Source organism: Ursus americanus, chromosome 25 (assembly GCF_024610735.1).
Source record: "Ursus americanus isolate L20-20 chromosome 25, mUrsAme1.1.p, whole genome shotgun sequence".
Classification (NCBI taxonomy): Eukaryota; Metazoa; Chordata; class Mammalia; order Carnivora; family Ursidae; genus Ursus; species Ursus americanus.
Window position 1 is genome coordinate 44,303,205 of NC_142151.1, and position 20,251 is coordinate 44,323,455.

At 49.1% G+C, this 20,251-nt stretch overlaps 2 protein-coding genes across 5 annotated transcripts in view; both read right to left on the reverse strand.

The window, feature by feature from the left end:
* Window positions 1-42: 42 nt before the first annotated feature.
* On the reverse strand, window positions 43-5,232 carry NPFF (neuropeptide FF-amide peptide precursor). Its single transcript, XM_045800901.2, has 3 exons — window positions 889-5,232; window positions 321-442; window positions 43-216 (listed from the first exon to the last, which is right to left on the reverse strand). Exons 1-3 carry the CDS (start codon window positions 994-996, stop codon window positions 99-101), a joined length of 348 nt encoding a protein of 115 aa, XP_045656857.2. The 5' UTR covers window positions 997-5,232; the 3' UTR covers window positions 43-98.
* An 80-nt stretch (window positions 5,233-5,312) lies between these two features.
* LOC123794687 (cyclic AMP-dependent transcription factor ATF-7) overlaps window positions 5,313-20,251 on the reverse strand; it is an 84,500-nt gene continuing 69,561 nt past the window's right edge. For all 4 annotated transcript variants that reach the window (XM_045800894.2, XM_045800895.2, XM_045800896.2 and 1 more), the window contains 6 exons: window positions 19,713-19,812; window positions 19,068-19,181; window positions 18,301-18,453; window positions 15,424-15,621; window positions 14,107-14,215; window positions 5,313-10,670 (listed from right to left, as the gene is read on the reverse strand). In XM_045800894.2, coding sequence (XP_045656850.1) covers window positions 10,453-10,670; window positions 14,107-14,215; window positions 15,424-15,621; window positions 18,301-18,453; window positions 19,068-19,181; window positions 19,713-19,812 — 892 coding nt within the window. In that variant the 3' untranslated portion in view covers window positions 5,313-10,452. The remainder of the gene's footprint in view (window positions 10,671-14,106; window positions 14,216-15,423; window positions 15,622-18,300; window positions 18,454-19,067; window positions 19,182-19,712; window positions 19,813-20,251) is intronic.

Here is a 20,251-nt window from a genome sequence, read left to right on the forward strand (position 1 = left end):
CATGTGGATTCAGAAGCCAGACAGCTTTATTGGAGGGGGGGGCGGCATGGCACTTTTCATTGTGAGCCTCGCATGCAAACATATCAAGGGATGACATGTCACTTCTTCCCAAAGCGTTGAGGGGCAGCCAGGCTCCAGAAGGGGGAGCTGAGCCCCTCCCCAACTCGGGGACTCAGCCGTTCGCTGTTCCAGGAGCCCCGGGCGGTTCTGCCAAACCTTGGGAGAGATCCATCTTAACTGTGGGTCCTTTCAGCCCCTCCCTTCTTGAGCCCCCACCCTCCCTTTGGTTCCTGCTTTGCCCCTGTCCCTCTTAGACTCACCTCTGGGGCTGAAACAGAAAGGCTGGGGTCCGGCTGGGTCTCTGCATGGCCCGAAGCAGGGAGCGCAAGAGTGACCCAGGGGTCTGGGTCTCCTGCAGTGGGTGGCGTCCGCTGTCTTCCTCCTGTGGTACAGGGGCATCGGGGAGGGAAGATGGGCAAAGGCCTTGGACGTTTAGGTCACAAGGGGAAAGGAGTGACTTTCTGAGGCAAGTTGTAGGAGGCAGAGGCCACTTCCTCACATGTGAGGACCCACTGGAGACCTTGGCAGCCAGAGTATTTGAACTGAGAGCACAAGTCTCAAGCTGGGATAGAAAAAAGGTGACATGGGGGGGGGGGGGCCTGGATGGCGCAGTCGGTTAAGTGGTCGACTCTTGATTTCAGTTCAGGTCATGATCCTAGAGTGGTGGGATTGAGCCCCAGGTTGGGCTCTGTACCCAGCATGGAGCCTGCTGGAGATTCTCCCTGCCCTCTGCCCCTCCTCCCACTCTCTTTCTCTCTAAATAAATAAGATCTTTTAAAAAATAGAAACAAAGAAAAATGGTGACATGGGGCTGGGGTAGTAACTTACCATGAAGATCTGGTCTCCGTCTCCAGGCCCTGGTCCTCCAGCACAGCCCAGATCCGCTAGCAGCAGCAGCAGCAGCAGCAGCAGCTCTGCGGCCCGCCTGGAATCCATGCTGCCATCTGCCTTCCTGCAGCCATTCCCGCCTCTTATACCTGCCGTGCCCTGGTGCCCCCACCCTGCAGCAGCCTGAGGGGCATCGAGAGCAGGCGATGGAAATGCACCACTCCATTAGGAGCCGCCTGGGGCCCCCTCCCATGGCACCCCCGGGACCTCCCGCTCCCAGCCTCCGGCCCCCAGCCCCTAAGCCTGGAGTTATAGACTTTATTAGATGCATAAATCCTGTCTCTAGAGCTCAAGAAGCATCATTAATTGCAGATGCTTTGTCAGAGCCAGGCCCTGGGGGGCCTTCAAGAACCCCCAATTCCTCAACAGGTTGGAAAGCTCCAATTGATCACCTCCTCTTTCCTAACTTGGAGAATAAAAGCATAGACAAAGTCTTGTCAAGGTCTAGGCACTATGTCTTGGAACAGAGGGAAGGAGGGAAGAGCCAGGGTTAGAGTTAGCTGGGATGAGCCAGCCTGGTCCCTCTCGTGTCAGCGGCTGCAGTCGGGGTCATCCAGACCATTCACACCCCTGCCTATGTGCCTCCTGGGGAATGAAAAATGGAATCGCTCCTCTGAGATTTGCCTGTGGATAGAAAAGTGGGATATAGAAGGAGACGCAAAGGTTTCAGAGCCCACAGAAAGTGGGGAGGGCCTCCAATCTTGCAGACACGCCCCGTGTTCGCTGGGGAGCCCGGCTCAGGAGCCGTCGTCCGCGGCTGAAGCACGGCTGCCACCCTGTGGCCACAGCTCCGCACTGTCGGCTCCGGCCATTTCCTCGCTCCGCTCTCGGAAGGGTGAGGGTAGACGGAGGTTCCTCAGCCTCTAAGGGGTCCCCGAAAGGCAGGCGCAGGATACTGGGGTTGGTGTCTGGTTTTGTCCACCTCCTCCTAGTCACCCCAGCCTCTGCCTGGCTCTGACCTGTTAGCGCAGGCGACAAGAACCCTGCTTTTTAGGAAAATTCACTCTCCTTCAGGGCGAGGCCCCGTCAAGTCGTCCGGTGGTTTTCCTTCTGACCCTAGAATCCCTTGTCAGCCGCCCCCGCCCGCCGCCCCGTGTGCGCTCTAGCGTGCGCTGGCGAGGGGCCGCGGTGCGGGGCCTGCGGATCGGTCTCGGGCACGCCAGCTCTCGGAACTGCGGTTTCTTCACCTAAAACATGGCAACGTTAAAAGGAACCACGTTCCAGGGCGGGCATTCTTGAGGTACTTCTGGCAACCCGCTCACACGGGATCTGGCACAGAGCTAGCGCCCCCGAAGCGTTAGCGGTGCCGACGCGTGCATCCGCGAGCCCCGCTGGGTTTACCCGCGCACCCGGCGGCTCCATCTCCGGCGGCCTCCGCCACGGGGTTGCCCGTTACGTCACGGAGCGCTGCACATCTTGCACGTGTGCAAGCCTTCCGCGTATCTGAAGACAGATGCCCCTCTTCCACGCTAGTCTTTTCTCGTTAAGGGGATCCCTGCTCCCTTTAAAGCAAGGCATCTAGAAACCGACGTGTCACTTCGGAGAGGCGGATGAGAGCAGGTTTTCCTCCTGTGTTTTAGATACTGGTTCAGGCTAAGCTACGTTGTGAACCCTTCCGCACGCTTTGTCCCCCAGCAGGTCCCAAGCACGGAACCTCACGCTCCTCATCCCTCCGTCTTGGAATTTCACTGCTGCTTAGAAGGGACGACCCAGCCACGGGCAGAGGGTTTTTCTGTGGGAAATGGGTCCCGTACCACATCAGGGGCCCCCGCTGTTCGTACCCGGCGGAGGTGCAGAGGAGCAGCGCTGTGAGAGTGCGCGGGCCTCTGCACTGCACAGTGGCTCCGACAGAGCTGTTCTCGTCCCAGCTCCGGCACTTCACCGGGTGCCTCGGGCCAATGTCTTCACCTAAACCTCAGTTCATCTTCAGTGAGGCCGCTACTCCTGTTACGGAGAGGGCGTTGCGAACGGTAAGTGACTTAGTGAACACAGAGCATCTGGTGCTCCGTCTAGCACAGAGCAGCTCCTAAATGGTTGCCGCCCGACTCTCCTAGTATCTCTGATCATCAGTTACAAGGGGACTTGAGCTGAGGCTCAATTCAGCAAGGGTCTGGTCTAGGGAACGACGTGCAGGAGGGAGGCGACGGCTCTCCTTCGGTAGGGACAGGCACAGCTCCGAGATACCGCTGGTTCAGTTCCAGACACCACAATACAGCAAGTAACACAACAAGGAGAGTCAAATGATTTTTTTGTTTCCTAGTGCGTATAAAAGTCGTCCACACTGTACTGTAGCCTATTAAGTGTGCAACAGCATTGTATCTGGGGGAAAAAAACAATGTGCATACCTTAATTTAAAAATATTGCTTAGGGGCGCCTGGGTAGCTCAGTCGGTTAAGCGTCTGCCTTCAGCTCAGGTCACGATCCCAGGGTCCTGGGACTGAGCCCCATGTCAGGCTCCCTGCTCAGCAGGGAGTCTGCTCCCTCTCCCTCTGCCTGCCGCTCCCCCCCACCTTGTGCTCTCTCTTGCTCGCTCTCTCAAATAAAATCTTAAAATATTGCTTAAAAACCGCTATCATCTGAGCTTTTAGTGAGCTGTTACTTAAAAAAAAATTTTTTTTAAAGCAAGCTCTATACCCAATGTGGGGCTTGAACTCTGACCCTTAGGTCAAGAGTCCCATGCTCTACGCACTGAGCCAGCCAGACACCCTGCAAGTCGTAATCATTTTGCTGGTGGAGGGTCTGGCCTTGATGTTGCTTGCTGATGAGTGATCAGATTATGGTCGCTGAAGGGGGTGGCTGTGGCCATTTCTTAACGTTGACAATGCATTTGCTACATCGATTGGCTCTTCCTTTCACAAACCATTTCTCTGTAGTGTGTGATACTGTTTGACAGCTTTTTACCTACAGAATTTTCAAAACTGGAGGCAAACCTCAAACTCTGCTGCTGCTTTATCAACTAAGTCTCTGTAATAGTCTAAGGATCTTTTTTTTTTTCTTTTTTCAAGATTTTAAGTCATCTCTACACCCAACGTGGGGCTGGAACTCACAACTGTGACATCAAGAGTCGTGTGCTCTTCTGACTGAGCCAGCCAGGTGCCCCCGTAGTATTCTAAATCCTCTGTCATTTCTCCGGTCTTCACAGCATCTTCACTAGGAGTGGATTCCATCTCAAGATGGAAACCACTTTCCTCGCTCATCCGTAAGAAGCCACTCGTTGGTTCCAGTTTTCTCCTGAGACGGCAGCCATTCAGTCCCATCTTCAGGATCTGCTTCTAAAGCTAGTTCTCTTGCTATTTCCACAACTGTAGTTACTTCCTCCACTGAAGTCTTGTACCTTCGATTTGTAAAAACAAAGAACAAAAACCAAAGAACCAAGCCCCCCCACACGCACCATCTGCAAAGTGTAATAAAGCAAAGTGCAGTGAAACAGGGTAGGCCTACAGTGGCAGTGGGAATGGGTTAACTGTTCTACAACTTGCGAAACTGCCCTGCCTTCAGTCTCCTCTCTTCCAAAACGTCTCAATCTTGGCTTTGGTATTTGGCTTTCAGTGAAGAACTTTCTTACCCTTCTCTGGAACCCCATGTGCTCCCGACCACAACACAGTGAAGATCACCAGTCCCTTTCCCACTCTCCTCCAGAGACCCAGTCTCCCTGTGTGTGTCAATTATTCCAAACACCAACCGCAAACACTCCCGTATCATTCCTCTTCTACGGAAATCCTCAGAGGCACCTGCTACCTCCTGGTCAAATTCTTCAGCCTGGCTCACGCTTCTCACTTGTGCTAATTATCTAGGGATACACAGATGGCCCTAACCCTCACCACAGTTCCTAACCATTACTTGTTTTTCTTGTGACTCTTACCTGCTTCTGAACAAGCTCTTCCCCACACCCATAGAACTGACAGAATCCTAGAAAACTTCACTTTCTCTGTGTGTGTGTGCACTCCCCCAGTCCTGCCAGAAACTTCCTGAGAATAGGGCTTGTTTTTGTTTTGGGGAAGAAGGAGGGGACAAAACACTGAAAGGGAAGAGGCTGCTTGCCTTCAGACACCCTACCACCCCCTATCCACATAAGCCACGAGTTCTGCAGTGAGGCTCCCATGATGCTGAGGGCCCTTGTCCGCAGGGCAGTGCACAAATCTGAGCCCTGGTCTCTGTGCCTTTTTTCGTGTTCTGTAATGTATATAAACCACCTACCTTCTTTAGGCTGTGTCTTCCTGCACAGAAAGGAGGGATAAGAATCCCTGCTCTTTCTGTCCTCAGAAATGGGAGAGAGGAAGAGCACAGACATGAAAGCCCAATGAGTTCTCAGAAAGAGGGGCCAATGGGACTTATCGATGAGAGGACTGAAGCATTAGACATAACAGTGGTTCTCTTGATAGTTTAATGTTATATTTGCAGCATAAATAAGGCACAATATATGTCAGGGCGAGGGGGAGCGGGAGAAGGCATGGCTGAGGGGATAACTGCTGGGTGAGAAGGGGGATGGGAGAGGGAGGGGTAGGGAGGATAGAGTGAAGCCTCTGCCTCAGCCCGTCCCAGGAGACTGTGAGAGCCTGCTCACAGGACCATGCTGAGTTGGGTGGCAGGGAAAGGGACGAGACAGTTTCGTAACAAAACAGCCTGTAGCACTACATCCTCCCACATGTCAAAGTCCACCACTGAGGACTGGGGGGGGACCCAGACCCAGAGTCGAGTTCCTTGATGAGAGGGAGAGGCGCTGCTACATGTCAAAGATACACAGATGAACAGAGATATAGCTGTAGATACACACTGCTTTCTTTCAACAGATACTATGTCAGGAGGCGGCAGCCTCCACTGTTGGGGCTGGAGGCTCATCTCCCTGCCGGAAAGGGGCGTGTAGGGGTGTGTGTGTGTGTGTGTGTGTGTGTAACAACTAGAGCTCTAGCCGGTCTTCCTGTAACAAAGAATGTGGAGTGACCAGTCCGCAAGGGAACATGGGACAATTCCTGTCCAGACCAAGGCAGGACAGGTTTAGGAGGAAGTAGAAGGAAGACAAACCTAGATTTTGAGATGAATGACGTGGTTTTGTTTTAATGGGGGTGGAGAGAGGGACTGGAGGAAATGGAAGATGTGTTAGTGCTAAGGCGAGGATGGTACTTAAAATATCCCTGACACCTCAAGGATGTCCCAGCTTGCCCCTAAAGCAATGGTTCTCACGTTTTAGTGTGCGCTAGAATCACGTGGAGTGCTTGTTAGAGCCCAGCCCGAGTTTTCGATTCACTAGGTCTCTGGTGGGGCCCACATGTGATGTCTAACAAGCTCCCAGATGCTGGTGCTGCTGGTGCTACTGGTCCTGGACCACATCCTGAGAACCACCACCCAAGGGGAAGTCGGTAAAACTAGTGAAACTCATGGCCATTTCTTACAGCTAAAACAGCACTCACCAGTAGCTAATGGTGGCGAGAGAGCTCGGTGCTGCCAGCCGCCCACTAAAACACGAAACCAACCCCAGCAGCTACGGTGCAAAGCTGCATCTACAGAGGACATAGCCGCCTTAGCCACCCTACTCTCCCCAGCCTTGTCTCAAGCTGAGGTGGCGTTTTACCCCAAAGAGCGACCAGGGACCTGGTAACAGAGGGTGGGAATGGTGGCCAGCAGCCGGTGCTCATTTCTGCTGGGTCACCACTCAGGGGTGGGTGGATGGGGATTTATGTCTGTGTGTACATGCACGTGTGCAAACACAGAGAAATCAGTTCTATACTAGGAGGGGGATGATTAGGGTTGTGGGAGGCTGAAGTAGGATGGGAGATCCTCTATCTGCCTTAGGGTCCTCACCTGTCCTGTTCCTCCCTCCGCCCCTGCCCAACAAAAGTCTAAAGAAAGCAGAAAGAGCATATCAACAAAGGCATATGTGATATAACTAGGAGGACTGGATTCTAAACGGACTGATTATGAAATTAAAGAAAAAAAAAGAATACATTTCCTTCCTGTGTATACAACGTACACTATTAATGAAAAAGAACGATTTGGGGAAGGGAAGGAAGTCATGAAAGAAAGGGGGAACTTTCGGGGGAAGGGCGGTCTCAGGACTAGCACCTTTAAAGGAGCCTCTCAGTGTGAAGCAGGGGAGCCTCAGAAACCACAGGAGGAGTATTTTGGTGTCTGCTTGGTGGCTCAGGCTACAGACAGGGCATGGTTATGGTTAAGTACCCTGTCAGCCAGGATGGGTGGTGCCGGAGGGCAGCGAATCAGGACAGGAGCCAAGAACAACAGAACAGGCGCAGGGAAGGCGGCAAGGTGGGTGAGGTGCAGCGAGGCCATCTCCTTGTTTACCACTACCAAGAGTGTATGGTCTAGTGCTTCGGGCCAAGGAGAGGCGTGGAGGCTGAAGAAAGCCAGATTTCGGGTGTATAACCAACAGGGCAAGAGTAAGTAAGGGAGGGCCTATTTTTCTAGTTTTCTCAAGCAGTGAGGGAAGCTTTCTCAGACTTTTCAACTCTGAGCACGCTTTCTTTTAAAGGAATAGGGCAAAAATCTGCAGAGCAGAAGACCTGGTCTGGTACCTTTCTCTGTGGCCTCGGTTATCTACCAGCTCTGTCTGGGGGGTGAGGTGGGAGGCCTGCGTCTTGTGCTCACTCAGAAGAGTCCCACGGCGTCCACACTCGAAGCTCCTTTCGGAAAGTACCTTCCCTCAGGCCCCTAGAAAGGCCATGGTCATTAAGAAGGGCTAAGTGACACCCTCCATGATGTTTGGGTCTGGTCCAGATGAGTCTGGAAAGCAAAGGGCAGGGAGAGTGGCCACAGGGCTGGCAGCAATAACAAGGTAGGTGACACTCCCCTTAACTATGACAGAGTCTCAGGATAAGCAACGGCTCTGTCTTCGTAGTGAGGCCACGGACCAACTAAAGAGCTATCTGGGGGCTTCTGCCCTGCCCCTTCCTGCTGCTTTACTACAAAGGTTCTGGCAATGCCCCTCATTTAGGTCCCCAATGACTTCCCACAAATGAAAATGAAAAAAGGACTTAAGCGAATGAGACATGGGGACTAAGAAACTAAATAAGACCCTCTAAATAAATTAGCTATCCTACAAAGGGACAGACAGGTAGGATTCAAACTTCCTCCAAGGCCAAGCAGTAAGGCAGGGCATGAGTCCAGTGACAAACGGATTCTTAACTTGAAAAACACTTGACTAAAGGGGGAAGAAAAACAGTCAAGGGTCTTACGAAGGCTCCTTAGGAGCCATAAACTCAGTCAAGCTTTAGGGCAAGGCTGCTGGTGGGAAATCAAGAAAATAAAAAATGAAACACAACTAAAGCAGAAGAAAGTCCCAGGGCGCAGCCGTCTAAAGGAAAAGTCCTGAGTACGAGTTATGGCTGTGAACTCTTAGAGGCAAATGGGAGTCCCTGGAGGTGGTAACTGCCTTCCTGACCATCTGCCATGCCATTTGCTAGACTGAGTCACCTCAGGGGCTGTTCCTTTTGGGTCCCGGGTGGTAGAGGATGAGAAAACCATGTTTTCTCTCCTTTCTCTTCACCAGGTGTGTCTTGTTCAGCACCGGCTCTGAAAAGCAGGAGGGGAAATTAAAAACAGACTAATAGAACGTGACCTCTGACTGGCTCACCAGTGTGTCACTCTGAGAAGATGGGAATCGTGTAGCTTAGAACGTTTCCTCATTCCCCCATGACAGCCAATTTTGGAAGACAAACTAAGAAAGGAAGCTGGCAGTTACTCTGTATGTAAATTTAAGATGGAGGTAGGAGAGAGGGAGAAAAGGACATTCTTGGCTTGGGCAGATGGCAGAAGGTGGCTCTGGGACAACTGGAAGGGAATCATACTGACAGGCTATTAAAGCTGACCTATCTATCCACAGGCCTCTGGCTTTGGATTGCTTCCTATGGCCCTGGTAGAAATTGCATAGTTCAGAGACAAAGGAAGACGAGAAGTCTTAATGGGGAAGAAAGAGGGGCAAGAGTGATGAATTCTCCCCCTGTAACCTAACTCCTCACAGTAAGAATGGCTGAGAGCAACAGTCACCAATTTCCCAGGCAGGCCAGACCTTCACCAAGCAGGGCTCCTCTGCTGAGGTCGGTACCGCACCTCCTCTCTCCTGCCTCTTCCCATCCTTCCTTACCCTCAAGAAAACCCATTCAGGACCCTGGCTCTGATGCCTCAGAGTCCTGGGGCTGGGACTCTGGGGACACACTGCATCTAGGGGGCAGAAAGCAGAGGAGACCTGAAGAAATACTACCGGAGCAGAAAGACCTAGCGGCTAGCCGAGGAGCCTGGCAAACCAGAGAAGGGAGATCCAGGGTGAGGGACACTTGTGAGTAGAAGACCCTAGCCCGGAAAAGAAGACAGCTGAGTGACGCTGGGAGATGGGAGAAGAGCAAGGGAGTGCAAGAGTGCCCTACACACAGATCCAGAGGGCTGCACCCGGAGAGAGACAGAGGCAGTGACCCGGGCAGGGGAACAAAGAGGGAGAGACAGGAGCGGACAGACGACCAAAAGGAGTTATGTATGCTTTGGCCAGTAAACTCTTGTAAGACATAAAGAATCAATCCAGTCACCTGACAGAACGAGCCTCAAACTCTCCTATTCCTGCCTGCCCTAATGATCACTGCAGGAGGCTGGACTGAAGAGGCAGGGGATCAGCCAGTCACACCCGGGGCGCTTTCCCTTTTCACTAATGAGCAAGAGCTAATAAGGCCACAAGATGATCTTGCCAAGGCTTAGTGGGAGGTGGAAAAGGCCCCACCAGGAGACTGCGAAAACTCAAGACACAAAACGAGGTACCCAAATAGCTCTGGAAATAGCTGAAAAAGGATTAGAATTCTTGGGGTTTTGTTTCTTTCTTTTTGTTTTTTTTTGGTTTTGATTTGTTTTGGGGGGTTTTTTGGTGGCAGGTAGGCAGAAGGACTAAAGTTTATGGAAGAGCTGGAAAATACTGCTAATTCATACATCAAGGGTAATTTTACATTCACCATTAGTGAATGTTTGAACTAGACTTCAGGAAGGGGGTCAAGGGGTAAAATAAGCAGCTAATGGGAGACAAAGTCCTGAGCCCCCTGGGTGGCTGGGGCAGGCCAGCGATGACCTGCCATCAACACTGGCCTCCCTCTACCTGGCAGGAAGCGGTGTGCTGCTGAGCAGCAGGGAGGCCACAGCCATGGCTTAGTGGGAGGAGAGGGGACGGAGCAACCCAAAACCTAGAAGTGCGAGGGTTAGTGTTAAGAGACAGGTACACATGCATGGGCAGGGGTGATTGTTCGGACCATCTGGAAAGGCCTTTGGCTGTGGGTACATCAGAAACTGCCCCCTTAGGGGATGATCTTTGTGGCTCTGGGGCTGGGAGGCTCCTAGTACAGGTGTCAATGTACATGACCATGTGGCTGAAAAGCCCCACATCTGTCCGTTACTCACAACACACAATTTCCCCCCCATATTGCCATGTCCAAGGCAGATGGGAGGCGATAAGATGACATGTCTCTTGGCTCTTGGGCGGGCGAGCTCTGGCTGGGGACCTCTCCACCAGGGGAGGCATCATCTGCCCGCAGACTGGGACTGTGGGGTCATGATCACATGCGACTGTATCGGCATGCTCAGTTCTGTCCTTTGGCTGGCCATCTGAGTGAGGACCGAGGTGGCTACAGCTTCGGCTGCAGAGCGAACACTGAGGCCGTTGCTAGGGGCTGTTGCTGAGCTGTGCTGAATCACAGGGGCCGGAGAACCCGTTGGCTCTGAGCTTTCCTTGGGGCTTTCTGCCAGGAAGGAAGACAAAGAGCAGAGAGCAAGTGGTTAGAAAAGAGAATGGGGAAACAAGCAGGATCACCCTGCGCCATAATTCTAGAGAAGCCCAAAGGAAAAGGAAGCCCATCATTCTGGGGGCAAAACTTCCCAGAATCTTAGCTTCTAAGCTGCAAAGGGGCTAGGAAATAGGAAGTTGTGAGAAGGGACGCAAGAACTAGGCCCAAATTAATTTATCTATCTCAGTAAAGTAACCCCCAGTATGTTAATTACACCGTCTGGCTTCTACATCTTTGTGTAGTTCATTACCCCTACTGGAACGCTCTTCCTTTTATTCATGTCTTGAAAGGTGGTTTAAATAGATCTCTTACTCTCTTTTTTTTTTAGCTATCCTCTCTGATTAATCCCCGCAAGAATTTAATCATTCCATTATTCTTTATGTTCCTTTAGCATGCACTTGCACTGCAGGTAAGCCTGATAAACATCAAGCTACACTCGGACGAGGTTATGAATGACTAGCCCTTGGCCAAGGTTCGGTAAATACAACAAACTAAAAGAGGCCTGCTGGATCCTCCTCACTATCAATTAGCTAGGCATTAATGATTGAAAACGTTTATTATGGGCTCGCCACTTCACCTAAAGTGATGATAACAGTTTACTGATAAGCACAAATATCTGAGCTGCATACAAAGGTAACTCCATGCGGCTCTGCAGTCAAGTCTGAGGAAACACCACATAGCCTCCACGGCTGCTTAAACAGAGAGGTGTGGAATAAATAAGGGTCAACAACTGATGGTTGTATTTTTTATTCTCTCCTGGTGAATGTCTGAGTCTCCTTTCAGGATTCAGATATAACCTCCTCTGTGAAACCTTCTTTGTTATGCTCATGAAATTAACGATCGCATCGCGGGTGCTTTCAGAGCACGCACTCATTCACTCGTCATTTTACCGAGCACCTTCCACGTGCTGGCGCCGCGGGATATAATGAACAGAACAGGAGCCCTGTCCTCACGAAGCTCCTGCTCCATGGACTCTTTGCGCCGTCTGCGCTTCCCTTATTCACAGGCTGGCGTGTTTATCTCCTCCTAGCTCGGAGTCTCTCAGAGCTACAGTGTGTCATTGGCCTGAGTCAAACACCTACCACAGTGTCTACACCACACAGCGGGAACCAAATACATCTCTGCTGTAACAAGTAAGTAGGTTAATGGATTGCCTGCCCCTCAAAAGTTCTTGAAGGGATTGAGCAGAAAACTTACTGCATATAGACTTCGTAATGACGCATACCCGGTCCTTGCCTTCCTTACCCCATCAGAAGGACCTGAAATGTTGATCACTACACTTCTGGAAACATTTTCTTATCCTTGTTTCCAGAATGCCACACTTATGACTCAGCTTATTTTCCTCCTGCCTTCTTGGCGGCTCATTCTGCCTCATTTGTGGGTTTCTTCTCCTTTCTCTGACCTTTAAATGTTGGAGTACGCCAGAGCTCGGTCCTGCGACTACCTCTCCCTTTCTGTGCTCTTTCAATAACAAAACGTTTCATCTGGTTTTGTGGCTCTAAAGCCTAACTACGCGGGCTATCTCCCCAGGATGTATCTTCAGCCTTTCCTCTGAACTGCGGGACCATATAACCAGGCTCCACTTGACACCTCCGCCTGCAACCCCAGTGAGCTTCTTGAGTTCAGCCTGTCCAGATCTGAGCTGCAGATACACCTCCTAATCCGTTTGCTTCTATACTTCCCTCTACCTCAACTGACGGCAGCTCCACTCTTGCAGGTGCGCAGGCCCAAACGCTGGTGCGGCTCTCGATTCTTCTCTCACATATACCACCCCATCTGGGCTGTCATCAGACCCTGTCACTCTAACTTCAACACACACCCTGAATTCAACCCCTTCTCGCCACTCTCACTACCACCATCCTGGTCCAAGGCCCCACCTCTTCTTGCGCACAGGACCGCCACAGACCCCTAAACGGACTGCCTGTGCACGCCTGCACTCGCTAGCAGAGGGAATCTGCTCAAATGTAAGTCGGACCAGTCATGTCACTTTTCTCCTAAAAACCCTCTCATTGGTCCCCCATGTCGAGTAAAAGCCGAGGTCCTCACGAGGACCGATGAGGCCCTACATAAAAATGTTCCCGTTAGCTCCCCCTACCTCATCTCCAACGACTCTCCATCCTCGGTTTTCTCTAATCCGGCCACACTAGCCTCCTTGATGTTCCTAGAATGTGCCAGGCGCACTCCCCCTTTGGGTCTTTGCATTGCTGTTGTTCCCACTGGCAGTATTTTTTCTCCCATATATATGCATAGCCAGCTCCCTCACTTCCTTCAAGTCTTTATTCAAAAGTCACCTCATCTAAAATTTCAACCCTGCTGCAACATTTCATATTCCTCTTTCCTGTTTTATTTTTTCTTCCAAGCATTTACTCTTATCTAATAGACCATATATTGTACCTATTTATCTTGCTTATTGTCTGTCTCACCTACTAAAATATAAGCCCCTCGAGGGCAGGGATTTTAATCTAATCTATTTGGTTTCCTATTATATCCTCAGCATATAAAACAGTGCCTGGCACAGAAAAGGCTCAATCAGTATCTGCTTAATGAATGAAAGTATCCTGAAGTACACATATTAAAATTAAAATTTAAATAGAGATGTTTCAAATGAGTGATGTGGTTACTCTTTCTATGGGAACACATCTCGGAAATGATAAAGACAGTTAGTGGAAAAATAATTCAATATATCATCAAAATTTGATAGCCAAAATTTCTAGGAATTTATTAAATTTGTAAAGGAAAATGATTTATTAGCTTTCACTGCTCATAAACAAATTATTCAGGGTAATTTTAATTTCAGGACTGTGCTTGTCCCGAGCATGACTCTACGACCATCTCTTCTTAGCATTATTTTATGTGTGCGCATAGGTTACAAACTAAAACCACCATCGGTCCATCATTAAAAAGATAAAATATACCCCCATAGCACAATGCTTAACAAACGCCAATGTATCATCTGTTGTTTATATTCTCCTGAGGCCAAGATAGTGTCTTTGGCATAAGAAAGACCTAGATGGGAATCTTGGCTCTGCTACTTCACCAACTGCGTAACTTCAGGTACGTGACTAGTCTGAGTGCTCTTCTTGCGTATAAATGGAGGCAATATCTATTTCACGAGAGAACTGGGCAGATGGTAGAGTGCCTAACACAGAGTAGGCACCCATAAATATTGCTACCCTTTATCTCCAACTATGATAGATAATTAGGATAACTCTATATGGTTCTGAAAACAAAGTTATTTTTTAGGACTGGCTGTTCCCGAAAGGCTGCTCACTCATCAGAGTGGACTCCCCCCAGAACATTCAGAATGGGATTATAAAATTCTAAACAGCTGAGACACTCGGTACATGCAGTCTACTGACTGACCAGCCTTGCTTAGGTTGTGAGCACTCACCTAAATAGCCTTGGGTCTTTTTCTGTAGTGCAGTAACCGGGCAGTCTTTATGAGCTAACAGTAGCTGTTTCAACTGAGCCACCTCATTGCGTAGCAACGTGACTTCGTTCTGAAGAGGGAGGGAAGAAGACAGTATCAACAAAATGCACCCTCCACCCTTGAGCCCCCGGTGGCTGTCCCCACGGTGAGGACAGAATGCTGCCTGGATCTGCTCCCCTGAATCTGGGAGATTCCTCACCCCACAAGGTTTCAGACAGCTCAGGGCCAGCACAGTCGTGAATTCAGGGACGGGAGCTGCTTACAGTGAAAAGTAGGGGTTTATAACACAAACATTATTCCTATTTAGGATAAACACAATCATACCAAAACTAATAATGCACAGGTCCCCTGGCTAAAAAAGCCTACTTCTAGGAATCTATTTAACAAAACTACCTACTCAGGTGCATACAATGTTAACTATAGCATTGCTGTTCTCGCAGAAAATTAGAAGCACTGTAAATATCCATACCTCATTATAATATAACCGCACTACAGAACGTACTACCATAGAGCTATTAAAAAAAATGAAGTAGGTCCTCTACACACATGGCCAGGTCTCCGGGAGATCCTATCAACCCAGTTATGTTAAAACAAACACACAGTCCCTCCCTGACTACCCCACAAAAAGTATACATGAGAAAGGTATTTAGAAATGCATGTATGTCTGGTAGGCACACACCAACTTATCCACAGGAAAGAATAAGACTGGGAAAGACATACTGAAGACGAACTTTGGTTTTGTCCTATACACTTGTGTGTGCATGTAAGTATACATATGCTATATACATAAACATATTCATATACACCTTTGCAACGAAATCTTTTAATAAGTAATCAAAAGAAGGGAAAATAATATTCAAGAAAATATGTGGATTATAATTTTTCTATTTGTGCTTGTGTCGCTTTCTCTTTATTAAGCTGCATTATCTGGGGCAAATACACTTCCCTTCGGGTGTTCCACGACCCCAGTCGGATTCGACTGATGACTTAAAAGGACACCCTGTGGCAATTCATCTAATTCCCTCCATCCAAATCGGTCTGCGGATGATTCAGACTCTAGCAACAGGTCTGGGAGTAGATGGTGAGTCTTTCCAACCCCTGGGGAAGACATCTCAATTTTGACTGTTCAGAGTTTCTTTCTGCATTCTTCCTGGCACATCTTCTGGAACTGTCCTAATTTAAAGAATCATCATCTTCTTTTATACTGTTTCACTTTTCTGTGATTCGATCTCACTTTCCAGACTCATCAATCCCGATAATCGCCCAGGACCCACTCACACTCAGCTGAATATTCTGAGAAGTGAGTTCCTCTGCCTTCTTCTCGAGGGAGGACACCCAGAGCTTCCGCTTCTGACGGCAGCGCGAGGCTGCAGCCCGGTTGCGCTCCAGAAAACGCTGCCGCCGTTCATCAGGATCTTCATCCACTGTGCGTCGCCGTCGCCCTCCCGTGCTGGGAGTGGGCTGGGCTGGGGAGACCTGGGGCCCAGAAAGAGGAGTTACTTGAAGGGGACGTCAACCCTTTTCAAATTAAACCTGATGTCAGGTAGGTCAGTAAGCTCTGGTAAAGATCTGGTAAAGGGATGTACCAGTCTCCACAACCAGAGCAAGACTCCTCACCATGCCCCCGAGTTTCTGTTCTCTTGGCCTCCCCATTTCCTCCCTGTCTTCTCAGCCCCAGACTTAGATGCACCGCAGCTCAGGTGGAAACTGATTATTTCTGAGACAGATAAGATGAAGTGAGCGTCACTTTTTGTTTCTTAACAACAGGGAATCTTGTAGGTGGGGAAACCGTCATGGGGCTGGGTGTCAGGAGAACTTTTAGGGAGACTGGGATAAGGATATTTGAGAGGGGCGCCTGGGTGGCACAGCGGTTAAGCGTCTGCCTTCGGCTCAGGGCGTGATCCCGGCATTTTGGGATCGAGCCCCACATCAGGCTCCTCCGCTGGGAGCCTGCTTCTTCCTCTCCCACTCCCCTTGCCTGTGTTCCCTCTCTCGCTGGCTGTCTCTGTCTCTGTCGAATAAATAAATAAAATCTTAAAAAAAAAAGAGAGATTGGAGAATCACTGATTTGGACAAGCAATTTTTACAAACAACTGAATGCTATAGCAAGTTTCAGAAAAGGAGAAAAGACTTTACTACCAGTGAGATACTGGCTATCATGGAGAAATATGGATTAGTACATTCTTATTTATAGTCAGTTATTAATCATCCTCAGCAATCGCCCTCCTCACCTTGTATGTTATGTTTGTTTTTAAACAAAAAAACATTTTTTTAAAAAAGATTTTATTTACTTATTTGACAGAGAGAGAGAGACAGCCAGCAAGAGAGGGAACACAAGCAGGGGGAGTGGGAAAGGAAGAAGCAGGCTCCCAGCAGAGAAGCCTGATGTGGGGCTCAATCCCAGGACCCTGGGATCACGCCCTGAGCCGAAGGCAGCTGCTTATGACTGAGCCACCCAGGCGCCCCAACAAAAAACCACTTTTAATCCCTTTATACACTGGTGATATAGGACTGCCTTTTATCTTTAAACTTTAGGCTGATGTCCTCTGTCACTGAAGTACTTCTGGGTCATCTTCCCTTTCTATTAGCTGGTATGTGTTCAGAGAAGATGGACCAACTTTATAATAGCGGGCAAAATTAAAATGTAGAAAGGTCAACCATCTGTATAAGAGAAACTACATGATGTAAAACAATACCAAAAATAAATTCTTCCTGGATCTGTTGCTATTGGAGAATACCTACAGTAGTAGTCCCCAAGTGCCGGAGCTTACGTCAGTTGCATGAGACTAAGCGTGAGCTTATAAAAAACAGAATCTTATACTCCAATTCAGGTCCTACTAATTCATGTTCTCCATTAATACAGGTAATCAAGAGATAATTTTTTTACTCACACTAATATTATCTCTCCCAAAAGAAAAAATGAAGAAATTTAAAACTCAATTTAATGAACTAGAGGCCCTAGGTCACTGCTTCTCACTGTATTACAGGGAGTTTATACTAATTCTCTTGAGATTTTCAATTTCCTCTTTGTCCTGAGCTCAATGGAGCACATGTAAAGACTGGCGCTTTAGGAGGCTGGGGAAAGGAAACGAAAGGTTCCTATTCTCTCACAGGAACTCGGTAGCTCATGCAGGGGAGAGAGGTGAAAGAACACTAAGCCAAAGGAGGGAAGAATGAGAAAGAAAGGAATCAGTGGTGACTAAAAAGGAAGTCACGTCATTTTCTTAAGAGGGACAGCAGCACAACTCAGGCAAGGTGGCCACTGCTTCACCATCTCCAGGGCCTGGTATCAGAAGGGGTTATAGGAGGGAGGGTAAGCTTAGCTTCCAATAAGAAAACTCAAGTGAAGGCTTTTGTTGTTGGCCAAGCTTTAAGGCGGCATATGGCCATTCAATGTTAGGACATGTGGTGGTAACTGACGAAGCAGGTGGTGACATCAGAAAAAGGGGCTGGACAAAGATGTGATTCTAGAGACCCATCTCAGGTTGTTGTCACCTGTCCAGCGCAGACACTACAAAATCTAAGGCCTATTCAGTTTCCAAAGAAACTTATTAAAACCGAGGCTTCCTTGGGAAAAGAACGGGGCATATAAATGGGACTGCTCTAGCTTTAGTAAGACTTTCATTTCTGTGTGATAGACAGGAATTAAGTTGATAAGGAAAAGCTGTGTTATTATGTCTGTTTACTGAGCCATCTTGCTACCGTGACATCACATTTTACTAATATATTGTTATTACCCAATTTTTGCCACAAAACCTAATCAGGAAAGTTTGCTGGTTTCTGTTTTTGTCTTTGTTTTGGTTTATTTTTTGTAAGACTTAACGCATGGGAAAGAGACTAGGGGAGCCTCCTTTGGTGCACGAAGGGGTTTGAGTGAGGTTCTGTCACATTTTAGAGGGCTCTGCACATACATCATTCACATATAGGAAAACACAAAACCCCACAACTGAGACCTCCTCTGTGCCAGCTCTGCATTCTCCAGCCTGTCTATAGAAGAGCAGGTAAAGACTGGTGCGTTTTGCCGCCATCCAACTGTAAACAAGAACCAATGCACAGAAGATGCCCAGAAGACTGAAACCCGCTCTCCTCTAATAACAGACGTGACATAAAGTAATGGTGACACTGCGGGCTCCCCCGTCCAAGGGCCCAACTGACCTGTGGCTGGGCAGGGGATGGGGCATCAGGGTGCTGGATGAGGATCTGGCTCTGCTCAGGACGGGCCGTCACCATGGTGCTGGCAGTACCTACCACCATTCCACATCCACCATTGATTGAGGAGACTTGGTGGGTTAGGGTGGCTTTGAGTCTCTGCAGGGAACAATAATAAAAAATAGCTTGTCAAGGGTGAGATTCTCTCAAGGGTGAGAAGAGCGGGTTTAGATTTTAATACTGACCTTACAGATCACTAAAATTTCCACGCCAATTTGCCCTTAACAGAGGAATTAAAAGAGAATGACAGGGAGAATGTGCACCTGGATCCCTAACATGCCTACTCTGTTCCTTGGCTATCATCCTGGGCACAGTTGGAGGGTGGGGGTTGTTGAAGTAATAGAGTCCAGATGAAAGCTCTCTCCTGGAACCTGGCCAGGTGCTGGTTACGCAGCTATTCACCTCTTGGCCAGCTCTCCTGCCCACTCATCCACCCTCCATCTGTCACCCTGGAACTGAAAACAGCAAGCATTCCACTCCAAACAATCTGTGCTGCCTCTTTTCACTGCCATGGTCTAGGTACCAGGCTCTAAAGGTGGAAGAGAAGAGATAGGAGTCATGAATCAGGGTCTTTTCTTCTCCAGACCCCACCACAGGGTATCTTTAGCTTTGCAAGCCCCAGAAGGTTTCTTTGCCTGGCTCACGTGAAAAACCTAGGCCGATAACACTTATTTCAAAAGGGCCAACACTGCCCCAAGCTGGGATGTACTCACCATCTTGGCTTCTGATGGCATAGGGTGGCCAGAGGGAGAAATGGAACCACTGCTGTTTACTGGTGGGCCAGGGATACCAGGAATGTTGGGCACCATAGACACAGGTCTGGCCAGCTGGATTAAGAGAAGGAGGAAAAACCAGAAGGGAACATAATACTAGTGGTGGGGCAACAGCTTTCCAAAATGAAGTGCTTTAGAGATTGGCATGTCAGGGCCTGTTCTGTGCAACCTGTCCACAGGGCATAGAGGGACAGCCTGGGAAACACCTTTCCCCATGGAGCACCAAAGGGTAGGGAATCTAATCCTTCAGTGCTGTGACAATTTCTATGGGAACGGCTGGGGCTGTATCTTGAGGAAAGTGGTGGGCAATGTGGGAGGCGCTAAGTGCCAAGTGACATCAACCAATCAGCAGGCTGGCAAGATCAATTCCTAGACCAGGAGCCAATTGTCCAGATGAGTCTTTGTCTAGTGTTCCACAGTGCTGGATTGGCAGAGGTTAGTGAAGAGTTTAGGCAGGCTGCCACGCTCAACTAATACAGACCAGAGCCCATGCTTCCCTGGGGCTCATGTGTGTTTATGAGCATTCAGGTGGAAGGGAGGGATTAGTGAGTCGGTAGGGCTGGCTGCCCCAACTACAGAGCTCACCGATATAACAGAAGGCATCTGTACCGGAGGCCCTGGCAGCACAGGCATGGTCTGTCCATTAGCAAGATGCATGACGAGAGGGAGGGAGCCAGTGGGAGACCTGAGGAGACATGAAGTGAAATGCTCAGCATACAGACCCTTTTGTCTATGGATCTTCCTCCTATAATTACAGCAGATTGCCCAGGAGTCTGTAGTTAGGGAAGCCACAGGGCAACACTATAAAATCTGGACACCCTCATGAAGGTGGAAAAACCAGGGAATGCTACTTACCTTACTTTATAGATGGAAAGAAGTGGTAAGATCTTTACACCTCACAAATTAAGCAAACACCACTGAATTCGAACGGGTGGGAAGCTCATCCTATTAAGATTTCAGAACAACGAAACAAACATCCCTACCACTGGCATGTATAAACTCTCTCTTGCCTTCGCCAGGACTTGGACCAAAGTTGTCATTTTGCAAAGCTGAATTATGTCATATGAGAGCCAAATACGAGTATGTTTCCCTTGTTCCTTTGCACGTACTGCTCTACCTTGTTC